This window comes from Filicampus tigris, chromosome 22 (genome assembly GCF_054856515.1).
Source record: "Filicampus tigris isolate MCC_2025a chromosome 22, RoL_Ftig_1.0, whole genome shotgun sequence".
Taxonomy (NCBI): domain Eukaryota; kingdom Metazoa; phylum Chordata; class Actinopteri; order Syngnathiformes; family Syngnathidae; genus Filicampus; species Filicampus tigris.
Genome location: NC_141238.1, coordinates 817,408 through 830,186, shown reverse-complemented (window position 1 = coordinate 830,186; position 12,779 = coordinate 817,408). Strand labels below are relative to the sequence as shown.

Here is a 12,779-nt window from a genome sequence, read left to right as displayed (position 1 = left end):
AACGAAGCCGATTGGACTGGAACATGATGACTTTTTAATTCCTTCATTTACACGAAACAAAAACATGCCATTTCCTCGCGTTCGTGTCGTCACTCGACATTTCCGTTGACGGGTTACTGCCGTTATTTCGAACCCACTCAGTACCGGCCTTTTTGGGACCCATTGTGAAGTGGCATCGGGATAGAGTGAGTGAAGCTGCTGTCGAGAAGAAAGTTTGTGATTTATTCTTCTGTGTTTTTTGAGCGCATGCAGAAGGCTCGGAAGAAGAAGCCGCCGCCGCCGCCGCCGCCGGCCAAAGCGCCCAGCCGGGCGTCGTCCCGCTTGCGGGGCAGACCGTCCATCCTGGACGTGAGCAGCTTGATGACGACGTCGTCAAACTTGTCCGGGTCAAACAGGAAGACGTCCACCAGCCTCTGGGAAGACCCCAACTCCCGCTTCAGGCCCCGGATGACCTCCTTCACCATCCGGTTCAGCTTGCAAGGTCCCAACTTGGTCCAGGGCAGCAGCAGCGCGTCCCCCGTCATCCTCTTGGACACACGGTGGACGGCGGCCACCGTGTCCTGGGACAGAACCAGTCGGCCCGCGTTGTCGGGCAGGCCCGCGAACAGCTGGACCATAATCACGTCCACCAGAGTCAGGAGCTCTTCGTGAACTGTGCACATGGGACGGAACGGAGACGCCGAAACTTCCGGGGCCGGCGTCCGCTGACGGGCGGCGACCGGGTCCAGCGGTGGGCGAGAATTGTCCATCTTGTCCGCGGGCATGTCTCCGAAGTAGTCTGGACTCCCGCTGCTGCCGGTTATCTCCGTCTCCGGCAAGGAAAGGAGACGGGGCGGCGTTGGGCAATCGTCACCCTTCACGTACGGGGGCGGCGTCTTTGGACAAGGGTCATCCGGGTCCCCCTGGCGTGGGGTCTTGAGCTGAGCAAGCGGACGGTCCTCCATCTTGATGTCCGGACTCACTCTGGGGACTGTGTCCTTGGGAGAGGGGGGCCATGGAAGGTATAGGCACAAATCAGTTTTCAGGTCTGCGGAGTGCGCAGTGGTTGTGGTGCAGACAGAAGAGGAATGCGGTGGGGATGCGCCCTTTGGCTCCGGCATGTCCGAGTCCTGCTTGACTTCTGGACTCGTCGTTCCGGGGGTGATCGCCTCAGTCCTGGAGTCGCCACCGGTGTCTGGGGAGGGACTCTCGGACCCGGCGGTGTCCACGTCCTCCTGAAAGAGAACCTCGGGGTTGTTTTCTGGACTTGTGGTTCTGGTGGAGACCTTTTCCAAGGGGTTGGAGTCACCCTTGGCGTTTGCGGCCAGGCGTTTGGACCTGGAGGAGTTTTTCTGGTTTTTCTGGAACTCTGGTTTTTCTGTACTTGTGGTTCTGACTGAGAGCTTTTCCAAGGGATCGGAGTCACTCGTGGTGTCTGGAAACGGGCTGTTGGGCCCAGGTTCGTCCACGGCCTCCTGTAAACAGACCTCTAGTTTGTTTTCTGGCCGTTTGGTTCCGGTGGGGACGTTTCCCAAGGGCTTTGAGTCGCCGACGGTGTTTGGGGCCAATCTTTCGGACCCGGGGGACTTTGTATCCTCCCGCAAACACAATTCTGGCTCGTTTTCTGGACTCGTGGTTTCAGTGGAGACCTTCTCCACGGGGTCGGGGTGACCCTCGGTGCCTATGGCCGGCTTTTCGCACCCGGGGGACTCGGCATCCTCCTGCAAACACAACTCTGGCTCGTTTTCTGGACTTGTTGTTCCAGTGGAGGCGGACTCACCAGTGGTCTCTGGGGATGTGTTTTTGGAGCTGAGGTTGACAGTGTCCTCGTGCAAACAGATCTCCGGCTTGTTTTCTGGATGTCTGGTTCCGGCGGAGATCTTTTCCAAATCGCAGGTGTCACCGTTGACAACTGGCGTTGGATTCTCGGGCCTGGGGTTGTCAAAGTCCTCCTGCAAATGGACCCCTGTCTCATTTTCTGGAGTTGTGGTTCTGGCGGAGTCCTTTTCCAAGGCGGGGAAGTCACCAACAGCATCCGAGGACAGGTTTTTGGGCCCGTGGGCATCCGCGTCCTCTTGCCAACAGATTCCCGGTTTGTTGTCAAGACTTCTGGTTTGAGCGCAGACCTTTTCTGAGGGGCAAGAGTCACTAACGGCGCCTGGAAGAGGGTTCTCTGGTCCGGTCGTATCCAAGCTCTCCTGCGAACGAACCTCTGGCTTGTTTTCTGGATTTTTGGTTGCGGTGGAGGCCTTTTCCAAGGGACGGGGGTCACCTATTGCATCTGAAGACAGATCGTCTGGCCGCGGGCCATCTGCGTTCTCTTGCGAATGGACCTCTGGTTTTTTTTCCAGAATGGTAGAGACTTTTTTCAAGGGGCAGGAGTCACCGGTGGTGGTGGTGTCTGGGGCTGGACTCTTGAGCGCCAACGCGTCTTCCTGGGGCAGCGGGGTATTTTGTGGGCCTGCGCTTCTGGCGACAAGCGACTGGATGTCGTTCAAACAGCCGCACAGCTCGTTGGCGTGGTTCTGGCGTGTCCCGGGTTCCATCTTGAGCCAGAGGAGCAGCTGTTGCACAAACCTTTTGGCAGAATCTTCCAGAATCATTGTCAGGACTTGGAGATTGTCCGTTTTCTTCTGGTCCACTTCCAAAACGAGCGGTTCCGAAAGGCGCCTCCACACCTCTGGGGACTGGACCGGAATCCGTTTGGTGATGACGTAGCGATACATTTTGTCCACCAGTTCTCCGGAGAACTTGTCGGCCTCCGATCTCAGCCCGTCCACGTCGATGCGACTGTCGTCGGCCGTCACCGCCCCCTTGAAGAAGTCCTCGATTCGAGAGCGGGTTCTTTGGAAGGCGAGCGGCGAGTCGTGTGCCGTCGGAGGGTCTTGGTCTCGGCACACGAGTGTGCCCTGGTACCGGACCTGCTCCAGCTCGCACGTGAGCTCCTCAAACTTTCTTCGGCAAAAGTAGAGAAAGTTGCGTTGGCGGGGCGACTCCGCGCCACGGTCGGGATGTGGGCGGCATCGGAAGAAGTTTGTCAGAGGGTCCTTGATGAGAGCCAGGTTGAAGTGAGGACCGGACGCCGAATCGCGCCCCCTGTCGGCGGAGCCGAGGTAGTGGAGGTCTTTGACGATGATTCCCACGATCTCGGCTGCCGTTTTCTTCACGTCCTGTTTAGGATCGGTCCACTTCCGGAGGATGTGTCTGACGGCCTCGGCGGTCTCTTTTAGCTCCAGCGTGCACGCGTTCCTGGGATGGGGCGCTTCTTGACGGCTGTCGCGTTTGCTCAGGTGGACCTTGAGGACTCCGCCCGTCAGGAGAACCATCTTGGCGAGAACATCGGTCTCGGTGAAGGTGGTCGGCACGTAGAGGGGCGGAGCCGCGCGCGCCGCCAGGGTGGCTTTGACGCGCGCGCGCACCTCCTCCTGCAGCACGACGTCCAACTTGCGGGCGCTGACGCTCGACTGGTCGCGACGTCCAGCGCCCGCCGCCAGCACGGACGCCAGGCCGCCGACAACCGACACCGCCGCCGCCGCCGCCCGGTCGCGCGCGCGCTCCGCCGCCATGAGCGCGACGGCGTGCACGCACAGCTTGTGCGTGGCGCGCGCGCACATGTCGGCCAGCAGGACCTGCGTGGCCGAGTCGGCGGTTCCGTTTGCCAGCAGGAGCCACTGGGCCGCCGCCAGACGCTCCAGGTGCGCGCGCACGATGGGGAAGACCACGTCCGCGTGGACCCGGTACACGCCGTCCTGCATGACTTCCGCCTTCACGACCAGCCCAATCAAGGCGGCAGGCAGCCGACAGCCGCTGTGCAGCCTTTGCCTCTGTGACGTCTTCAAACAGCAACGCCAAGGGACGTTTGTGACGTCAGGCCACGCGGCCGTGACGTCAGCGGAGCGTTGCCAAGACTCCAGCATGTTTTGGCAACTGCACTCTCGGTGCGTGTCGAAGCCGTTTCACCTGCACGCAAATCACTCGAGTTGACTTGCTCACTTGATGGTCGGCCGGTTGCTTGATTGGTGAAGCGCCCCCAAATGTGTGTTTGTGTGCGGGGGGGGGGGGGGGGGGGGGGGGGGCGATAGCTTGGTTCGTTATTGAGGCACTTCTAGTCTTTCAGAAAGAGACTCGTTCGGCATTCTTTTGGCCTTTTATTGCGCTTGCTGTTTTTCTGTTACTAAGTGATTGTTTTGCGAGGTCAGATTTGGACTTTATGTGCAGCACTTTGTGGTTGTTTTGAAAGAGCACTCAAAATCAAAAAGCAGCGGCAAAGAGCATTTATTTGGATGCGGGTCATTGGCACGGTGGTTATCCTTTGATGACGGCGATGGGTCTCAGCTTGATGGCCTTCCTGCTGATGCCGGCTTCGTGACACGTGTTCACCACGTCCGTCACGTTTTTGTACGACTCGGGAGCCTGGGGACGGACAAACGGCGGACCGTGAGACAAGCGAGCCGCCCAAAGGGGCCAGTGCGTTGCGGGCGCACCTCCTCCATGACCAGCTTGGGGGACGCCACCCGGATGGCGATGCCTTTGTCGGCCAGCTGGTCCAGAACGTCCTGGAAGTCCAGATTGCGGCGGGATTTGGCCCGGGACAGAGCTCGACCCTGCGCGCCCGCCGGGCAAATACATCCACACTTTGTAACATTCCCTTCAACAACTGATGATATGTTTTCAAGTAATGCCTTTTGTTTTGTTTTTTTTAGATCAACTATGTTGCAGTCGTGTGTGCGAGTTGAAGGCGCGTACCGCTCCGTGACAGGTGGTTCCGAAGGTGTTGGTCATGCCTTGCTCTGTGCCGGTGAGGACGTAGCTGCACGTGCCCATGGTTCCCCCGATCAGGACCGGCTGGCCCGTCAGCTGGACACACACACACACACACACATCAGGTCAGTGGAGAAGAAAGCTTCACCTCGCAATCCCAACGCAAACAAGCAAAGTTGGAAGGCATATTGACGAGATGTCGTTTGGAAGAAATGTATCATCTGATTTGAGAAGAATAAAGTCTTTTTCCCCTCCAAAACGGAGCGCGCGCAACCCGCAGGCGGCGGCTAACCTGATAGTCGACGGGGATGAGCGGGTGGTGGGGGGGGAAGGCCCGCGTGGAGCCCTTGCGGTGCACCAGCAGGGTGCGCTGGCGCCCGTCCACCATGTGCTCCTCCACCTTGGCGATGTTGTGCGACACGTCGTAGATGACGTGCATGTCCAGGTCGTCCGGCGTGCTCTGGAACACTTTGGAGAACGCCTCGCGTCGCACACACACAAGGAAAAAGGTTGCTTTTCACATCATCCCGCCAATTTGAATCTCACACAGACAGCTTTCCAAATGACCTGATTGAGCAAGGGCAAAACGGTTTTGTGCTTTATTTGGGATGAAGGGGATTGGGCCGTTATTTCGGGAAAGGAAGAAGGAAATTGCCACCTTTTTGCCCCTAGCCCTTCTGTTGTTTTTCTGACCTGCCTGGTGAGGAAGGTCATGGACGAGCGATTGACCCAAGCGTAATTGCCGGCGGCGGCCATTCCCTTTAGGTAGTCCTGTCCTTCCTGCGACGTGATGCGAGCGCACGCCAGCTGCCGGTCGTTGACGGCGATCTTGTCGCGCTTCATGGCCTTCTCCATGGCCACCAGCGCGTCTGCCCGCAAAACGCAAAATCGGACGTCAACAACTTTTGCTCTTGAAAATACGGAAAAGCGACAAGAGCGAGGGCGTATTTTGAGAGAACTCAAAAGTTGGTTTTGTTTGTTCGACAAACATTCTCAGTCTTTCCAAGAACAAAGACGGTGGAGTAAAAAGTTGGCGTTGGATTTGTCAAGACGACAACTTTAGTCTTTAAGTGGTTGGTCTTTCATTATGAAAAAGACACGTAAGAAACGGACCTGGAAAAAAGTGCTTTTGGGGGGTGGGGCGGGTGAAATCATCGTCCTCGGGGGGCTACCTGTGGCGACCTGATGGCCCAGGCCTCGGCTGCCGCTGTGGATCATGACGCACACCTGCCCCTTGTGGTCCACGCCCATCTTCTTGGCCGCGTAGTCGTTGTAGATCTCGTCCACCACCTGGATCTCGGCGTAGTGGTTTCCCGCTCCCAGCGTTCCCAGCTGACAAAAAACAAAACAACATGCTTGTTCTCTTTCTCACCGAGTTTTGTGACAAATGCCCTCTTTTTCTTGCCAACTTGCTCTGCTCAAATGCCGGGTGAGCTAAAAGGGCCTTTTGCGCCGCCGGAATGGCGGCATCTTTGAGCGTACCTGGGGGAGGCCCCTCTTCTTGGCCTTGGACGAGACCTTGTTGGGGTCGGCCTGCAGCATCCTGCCGTACTCCTCGCAGTGCTCCTTGTCCTCGGCCCAGGCGTAGCCCTCGCGCAGCGACCAGTCCACGCCCATCTCCAGCGCCTCCTCCAGGTCCCTGCCAGGCGTCCGCGTGGCTCAGCGGCCCTCGGCTCAGCCAGACCCCCCCGTACGGCCCTCCCCCCGCCTTACTTGGCCCCCATGGGGATGACGCCCTTGGAGCCCACGCCGACGGGGATGTGGTCGAAGAGCGACTGGGCCAGCTGCTCCTTGACGGGCTGCACATCTTGCTCGTCCAGGTTGGTCCTCAGCAGGCGCACGCCGCAATTGATGTCGAAGCCCACGCCGCCTGCCGCCGTGTGCGCGCGCTCTCCTTTAGCCGCGGTGCAAACGGCAAAACATAACCCGTCGCTCACCTGGAGACACCACCGCGTCCGGGTCGTCCATGTCAAAGGCCGCCATGTTCCCGATGGCGAAGCCGTAACCCGAGTGGACGTCCGGGAGGCCGATGGATCTCTGTGGACGAAAAGGCCCCTTGTGACCCCACCGAGGCAATTGCATGTCAACAGGGGGAGGGGCGCATACGCACGTGGACGATGCCGGGCAGCGCCGCCACGTTTCCGATCTGTTTCATGGCTGGAAGGAAGCCGCCCACACCTGACCAATGGAAACACGCGCGCATGATCGGCAACGTGCGTGCTCAGGTGTTTCCAGAAGATGAGCGTGACTTCACCTCCTCCTCGACACGCATTCCGCAGCTCCTCAAACATCAATTTTTCCAGAGGCTCGTTCACGTAGAAGATTCCTTCCACCTAAAACACACACAGGTGTCATCATTGATTGTGATCAATTCCAGTGTGGGCCACTGATACATCTTTGCAAGTTGCCGTTTAGTAATAGAGAGATAACAACCTAAGCACGCGTATGATCGTGTTTTGAGCTGACAGCAATCAAACTTAGTGTGAAATGTGGCTAACACACCAGCTAGTTAGCAATAGCCACGCTTACGATTGCCGTGTTGAGGAGATTTTACCTTCATGTTGGGAACAAAGCCCTTTTTTATTCTCCAGCAGTTTGTGTCAATCTTGTCCAAATATTGCAATTCGTCGTTGTAATTTCTACTCATGGTGACGCTTCTGGTTTTCAAGTCCGAATGGATGCGTTTGAACAGTGCGTAGTGTCGTCTCCGTGTGTTGCACCGAGTGGCAGCAGACCGAGTGCGACGGCAAGCCGCGAGTATTTCAAGCCTGCTGCACGTCAACTTTTCACTTGCTTTCTCGTCGGTACTGATGTCACAAACGAAGTATTGTGCACCTTAATGTATATGTTGTGCTCCATAATGTAGAATTACACATGGTGTACCCTAAATTAGTTTGCGCATTATAGCTTTCGTCACTTCGTCGCCATTGAGTTTTGGCCAGTCGACTTGCCGTCGATGTAGTCCAACATGTTGCGGTCAAGATGGCGGCCGTCTTTCAAAACAAAACCACGAAATCCAGCTAGACAACGATTCAAAACGTCTACAATAATTACACACGGTGAGTATACCTGTGACCGCAATTATCCCACCTGCGCCTATCTGTCCAATGGAGTTTAGTTTTCGAATCATAGGGACGTGCGCAGGGTATTTTGTGCCTATTTCTCATTTTAGGTAGTCATGCGAGGGGGACAACTGACATTTACTTGGTTTTATTTTGGAAAGCGGATGTTGTCGTGTTGATAGCGTCGCTTGATGGCGGAAGAGACTGCAGTCCAAAATTTCTCCAAAGTACGCCAACCAGGTTAATCTTCTTTCTTTCTTTCTTTCTTTGAAATTCTTTAAATGTCTACCTGCACAGTTTCGCTCACCTCCTAAACGCTCGTTAACCTAACCTAGCCCAGCCTAGTTTAGCTTAGCGGCTGGCCTCAGCGTTTTGCGCCAAACCGAAAACGAAATTTCTTCAACTTTGAAGTTTGAGGTGACTACATGTGTTACATTTGCATGCGAATACTAATGAATGACACCACACCAGCCCATTCCTCTCGTGTTTTTGTGTTGTGTGATGCTAATCAATGACTCAGCAAAAGATGGCTCAATGCTGTTGTTGTTTTTGCTGCTGCTGCTGCGTCGTCGTCACGTCAACAGGATGAAGTTGCGAATTCGCATATGCGAGCAAACCAGCAAAGTGGACGTGGTGGGTCCCGAGTCTACTGTGAAGGAGCTCATGGAGCACATCCGTGACGTCCTCCTGCCCGCACACGGACTCGGGTCAGTCTGCGGAATTTTATTACGTGCAAAAAAATATGCTATGGCGTGTCCGTTACAGTTGCGCGCAGCATTGGCCGGCAAGGCGTGTCTGGTCAGTGAGGCGCAATGGTGACGTAATCTAGGGGCGCCAGTGTTGCGCTCCTTGTTACGAGAGAAAATCAAAGTTGGTTCGCTCCCAAAGAGTTTTTGTCACCCGAAGACTGACTGTAAGAAGCTTGACGGAGATGTCTAGAGTAGTTGTGTTGTGTCACGTGGCGAACCGGCAAGGTACGTACGCGTCGTGACGTCAGCGACGCGCGCCATGTGACTCAAAAGGCGCGTGAGCAAACGTCGATGACGTCACGGCGTTGCCGCATTAGCTGCGTTAGCATTAGACCGCTTTGCAGAGAAAGTGGTAACTCACCGTGATCGCATGTGTCATTATTCAATTGTGATATTTTCTTGTCCTCAGTCCAGACGTGACCTTTGGCCTTTCTCTCAACGGCACCGAGCTCCTTGCTGACACGGGTCAGAAGTTGTCGTCGTGCGGCGTCGTTACGGGAGATCTCATCCGTGTCCTGCTTCCCGCCGGCGCCGGCCACAGCAACGACGACAGCGACGACCCTCCCACCGGCGGCGGCGGTGCCGCCGCCGCCCTTTCCCTCGCTGGGCCCGCGACCGGCACCCAAACCGCCACCGACGCTGATGACGTTTCCCCCGGGGACGCCGCTGCTGAGGACAACAACGCTGTCCGGCCCCTCGCCACGAGCAGCGCCAACGCTTCCATGACCTCCAGCCAGGTGAGACAATGTCCCGGGTGGGTTTTCGGGCTCAAATGGAGGCGGCCGCACAAGTATTTGATGTCCGCCAACTTCAATCTGACAAAAAGTGGCCCCGTTGACACATTTAGGCCTAACAAATTTTGACTGAGCAACTTTTAAAGTTTGAGTCACTTTCTTTGGTGACTGACTTGTGAAGTTAGTCAACTCTGTTTTTATTCATGGTGGTGGGGGGGCGTCGCAGAGGTGTTAACACCCAAGTTGAGCAAGCAGAGCTGGATGTGGCCGCCTCCAAATGTGTTCAGCTGGCAAAAGCGCGCGTCCTCATTGGTTCCATGTGACCGTCATGTTGTCTTGATTGGCTCGAGCAGCCCCGTAGCACGGCGGCCCCGCCCGACGGCCCCGCCGACGCCCCTCCGCGTGACCACCGGACGCCGACGACCCTCTGCTGGGAGCCCATGCTGTGCGGCGAGGCGGGCGAAGGTCAGGCGCCGCACTCGCTGGAGCTGCTCTACCGCGCCGCCCAGGTCACCTGCCCCGCCGACGCCATCATGGTGGCCGCCCACCTCCTCATGCTGGAGACGGGATTCACGCCGCAGGTCAGGAACCGCAAGGCCCTTCCGCATTTTTACCTTTGCCAGCTTTATTGCTCAGCGTGTTGTGGCGCTGATTTGTTTTGACGTTGGCATGTCAATCGGTTGCTTTCCTTTCGCTACGGTATTCCTCAAGGGTCACTCTTAAGCCCCATCGTTTTGCGCATGACATGGTCTCCCTCGGCTCAGTCGTGATTCAAGTTGGCGGTATCCCCTCGCACTTTTATTGCCGAGGACCTTCTGACCTGTGTTTTCCTTTGACTTTTTGCGTCTCCTCTGTTGTGGAAATGCTGACTCGTGGCGTGTTCAGGCCAGTGAGGTGAAGCCCGCAGAGATGCCGCCCGGATGGCGTTCGTCCGGCGGCGCCTACAGACTTCAGTACAGGCACACACTGTGTGAAAGGGGCGCGGTCACGGTGGTGGCGGTGCCCATGAGCCCCGTGCTCGTCATCCAAGGTGAGTGGCCCTCCTTCACCTTCATCGCGATGAAGACATTCCCTCGGCCTCAGCATCTTCATGGCATTGCTCGCAGCCATCCTGCAGGTGGCCGACAGCGCCAGCATGGCGGCCAAAGTCTGCGTGGACCCCGGCGGCTACGTGACGGAGGCGTGGCCAGGTCTGAGACGCCCGCCCGCCCGCCCGCGCGTTGCGTTGGCGCGTGGCAGCGTTGGTCCTCGCTGACTGCCCGTTTCTTCCAGGAGCGAAGGCGGCGGCGGCTTTCACCGGTCTCAGCCGACTGTCGCGAGTGTTCAAGGACCAGCTGGTGTACCCGCTGATCGCCGCCACGCGAGAAGGTGAGACGCGTGTCGCGCGACCCGGCCTTTTCATCTGATCTTCCAAGTCGCCGCAGAAGAAAAACTGTCCTATCGGTTGACTCTGAGTTTGGCCAACGCGTGTTGTGGTGCTTGCCGTCCGTCCAGCGCTGTGTCTGCCGGTGGCGTTCGGCCTGTCGGCGCTGCCCCCCGAGTTGCTGCTGCTGGTTCTGCGGCTGCTGGACGTGATCTCGGTGGTGCGTCTGTCGGCCGTCTGTCGCCATCTGAACGCCGCCACCGCCGACGCCGCCCTCTGGAGACACCTGGTGCGCCGGGACTTCAGCGGTAAGGCGCGCGCCTCCCGTGGCCTCGGCTGACCTTTTACGTGTGCTCACGTGACCTCTGTGTTGACCTTTAGATCACAAGTGGCAGGGAGAGACCAATTGGAAGGAGGTCAGCCATCTCGCTCGCTCACATGGCCGACAACTACCGCAGCCTTACGTGTGTGTGTGTGTGTGTGTGTGTGTGCGTAGCTGTACAAAAGCTTCTACAAGTTCCGCCAGAAGCGAGGCGCGGTGGAGCGCCCGTGCTCGCTCCCCCCTTTCATCCACCGGCCCCTGTTCGGCCCGGTCCCCTTCGCCCCCCCGCGCGTCCCCGGCATCATCGGCGGAGGCTACGACCAGCGACCGCCGGCCTTGCCCTACGGCGCCCGCTACGACCCCATCGGGCCGCCGCCGCCGCACGGCGAGCGCCGGCGCCGCAGCGACCCCCGGCCCCCGGCGGGCGGCCCCCGGCCGGGCGACGTCCGCAGAGGCTTCATCTGAGCGGGGCCGACGTCGGCGGACGGCTGCGCGGCCGTGCCTCCTGAACGCCGGGCTGCGTCTTGATTGGACGTGACGTTGTGACCCGCCCCACCAGCCAGGAAGTAGTTGCCCACCATTGACAAGTGCTTGGCATCCAGCCAAGCCGTACCCACTCACAAAAGGTCGGGCCGATGCGCCTTTCAAGATGAACCAGAAATGCACTCCAGTTCACACGTCGGCATTTGCAAATTTTGCCATGAATTTTTTTCTGGGCGGGTGGGGAGGGGATCTATCCGTTCTTTTCTGAAAAACTCACTTTCGCTTAACGTGCTCAGGTAACGCATACAAATAGGACTGTGGCGCTATCTTGGTGCCAAGGAACTCAAAGCACATTGAAGTGTTGCCTAAATAGTGCTTTGTTTCAGTCTTCTCGAAACAATTCCGGTGGAAATGTTGCCGCCGGACAGGGAGCAAGCCCGCCGGCTGCGAAAGGATGGCGGGGGTGAGCGCGCCTCGCCGTCGGGAGGCTCCAAGCACGACGTGGCCACCGAGCTGAGCCAGTCCGGCGGTCATCGGCGGAGAGCGGAAGAGGCACAGAAAGGCATCCGCGTGACGTCCTTGGGCGGCTTCGTGGAGCCGATGACTGTTGTGACTTTTGACCTTGGTCTTGTTGTGCAAAAAAACAGCAAAGTATTCAACCGTGTGGAGAAAGGTCAAAGTGCATTCGGAGGTTGTCCGGCACTTTTGGTGGCAAGGCCAGCACGACGCTTGGTGTGAGGAGCGTGTGCGCGCGCGCTCCCGTGTCATGATGCTCGGAGAGGGCGGCTCGGAGGCTTTCCAGATGGCTTTTGACATTTACACTTTGTACTAAGATGTGCGCTTGTTTTATAATCCATATTTTTGTGACTTCATTAAAGCAAATGATTGATTGAAATGTGCAGGCTTCGCAAGCATTTTGTTGCCAAGACTTCAAATGTCAACTTGGGAAGAGACGGTGACCTAATCACGCTCGGCACACCTTCCTCACGGTGGCCAAGGCGCGTTTTCATACGTGTCGGGATGTAAGCGGCAGAACAGCAGCTGTTGACGACAACGCGTACTTTGCTCTCTGTAACGTAACCTTGTTTTCTCTTATCCAGGCAGATAGTCTGATTGAATCAAACGGCCAGGAAGTCCGACCTCGGGCCCAAACTGTTTGGAACCGACCGGCCCTTGTTCAGCAAGTCAGGAAGGTTTGGTCAAACTGGATCACGCAACAAAACAATCCCACCAGCTCGTTTACGTGAACATTTTCCTGGAGAAATCTCGTTCCATTGTGGCAAATCTGAGACGACGTTTGAAAGCCCAAAATGTCAAGCAAAAAGT

At 57.2% G+C, this 12,779-nt stretch overlaps 3 protein-coding genes across 10 annotated transcripts; 1 reads left to right on the top strand and 2 right to left on the bottom strand.

The window, feature by feature from the left end:
- Positions 1-11: 11 nt before the first annotated feature.
- LOC147126322 (uncharacterized) lies at positions 12-3,989 on the bottom strand. The gene has a single exon (XM_086022846.1). It carries the CDS (start codon positions 3,894-3,896, stop codon positions 222-224), a length of 3,675 nt encoding a protein of 1,224 aa, XP_085878972.1. The 5' UTR covers positions 3,897-3,989; the 3' UTR covers positions 12-221.
- A 249-nt stretch (positions 3,990-4,238) lies between these two features.
- On the bottom strand, positions 4,239-7,667 carry rtcb (RNA 2',3'-cyclic phosphate and 5'-OH ligase). The gene is made up of 12 exons (XM_086022865.1): positions 7,295-7,667; positions 6,995-7,073; positions 6,851-6,918; positions 6,678-6,777; positions 6,454-6,610; positions 6,223-6,379; positions 5,913-6,072; positions 5,434-5,609; positions 5,033-5,221; positions 4,726-4,836; positions 4,464-4,583; positions 4,239-4,392 (listed from the first exon to the last, which is right to left on the bottom strand). Exons 1-12 carry the CDS (start codon positions 7,385-7,387, stop codon positions 4,285-4,287), a joined length of 1,518 nt encoding a protein of 505 aa, XP_085878991.1. The 5' UTR covers positions 7,388-7,667; the 3' UTR covers positions 4,239-4,284.
- fbxo7 (F-box protein 7) lies at positions 4,765-12,348 on the top strand. 8 transcript variants are annotated; one of them, XM_086022858.1, is made up of 11 exons: positions 4,765-4,865; positions 7,964-8,042; positions 8,387-8,509; positions 8,961-9,288; positions 9,639-9,866; positions 10,171-10,315; positions 10,392-10,475; positions 10,558-10,653; positions 10,780-10,956; positions 11,030-11,064; positions 11,145-12,348. In XM_086022858.1, exons 1-11 carry the CDS (start codon positions 4,802-4,804, stop codon positions 11,433-11,435), a joined length of 1,650 nt encoding a protein of 549 aa, XP_085878984.1. In that variant the 5' UTR covers positions 4,765-4,801; the 3' UTR covers positions 11,436-12,348. The 8 variants fall into 8 exon arrangements, with proteins under 8 accessions (XP_085878984.1, XP_085878989.1, XP_085878988.1 ...); XM_086022863.1 differs by having other exon boundaries at positions 4,770-4,865; positions 7,964-8,029; XM_086022862.1 differs by lacking the exon at positions 4,765-4,865 and adding an exon at positions 5,888-7,799 and having other exon boundaries at positions 7,964-8,029.
- The last annotated feature ends 431 nt before the right edge of the window (positions 12,349-12,779 follow it).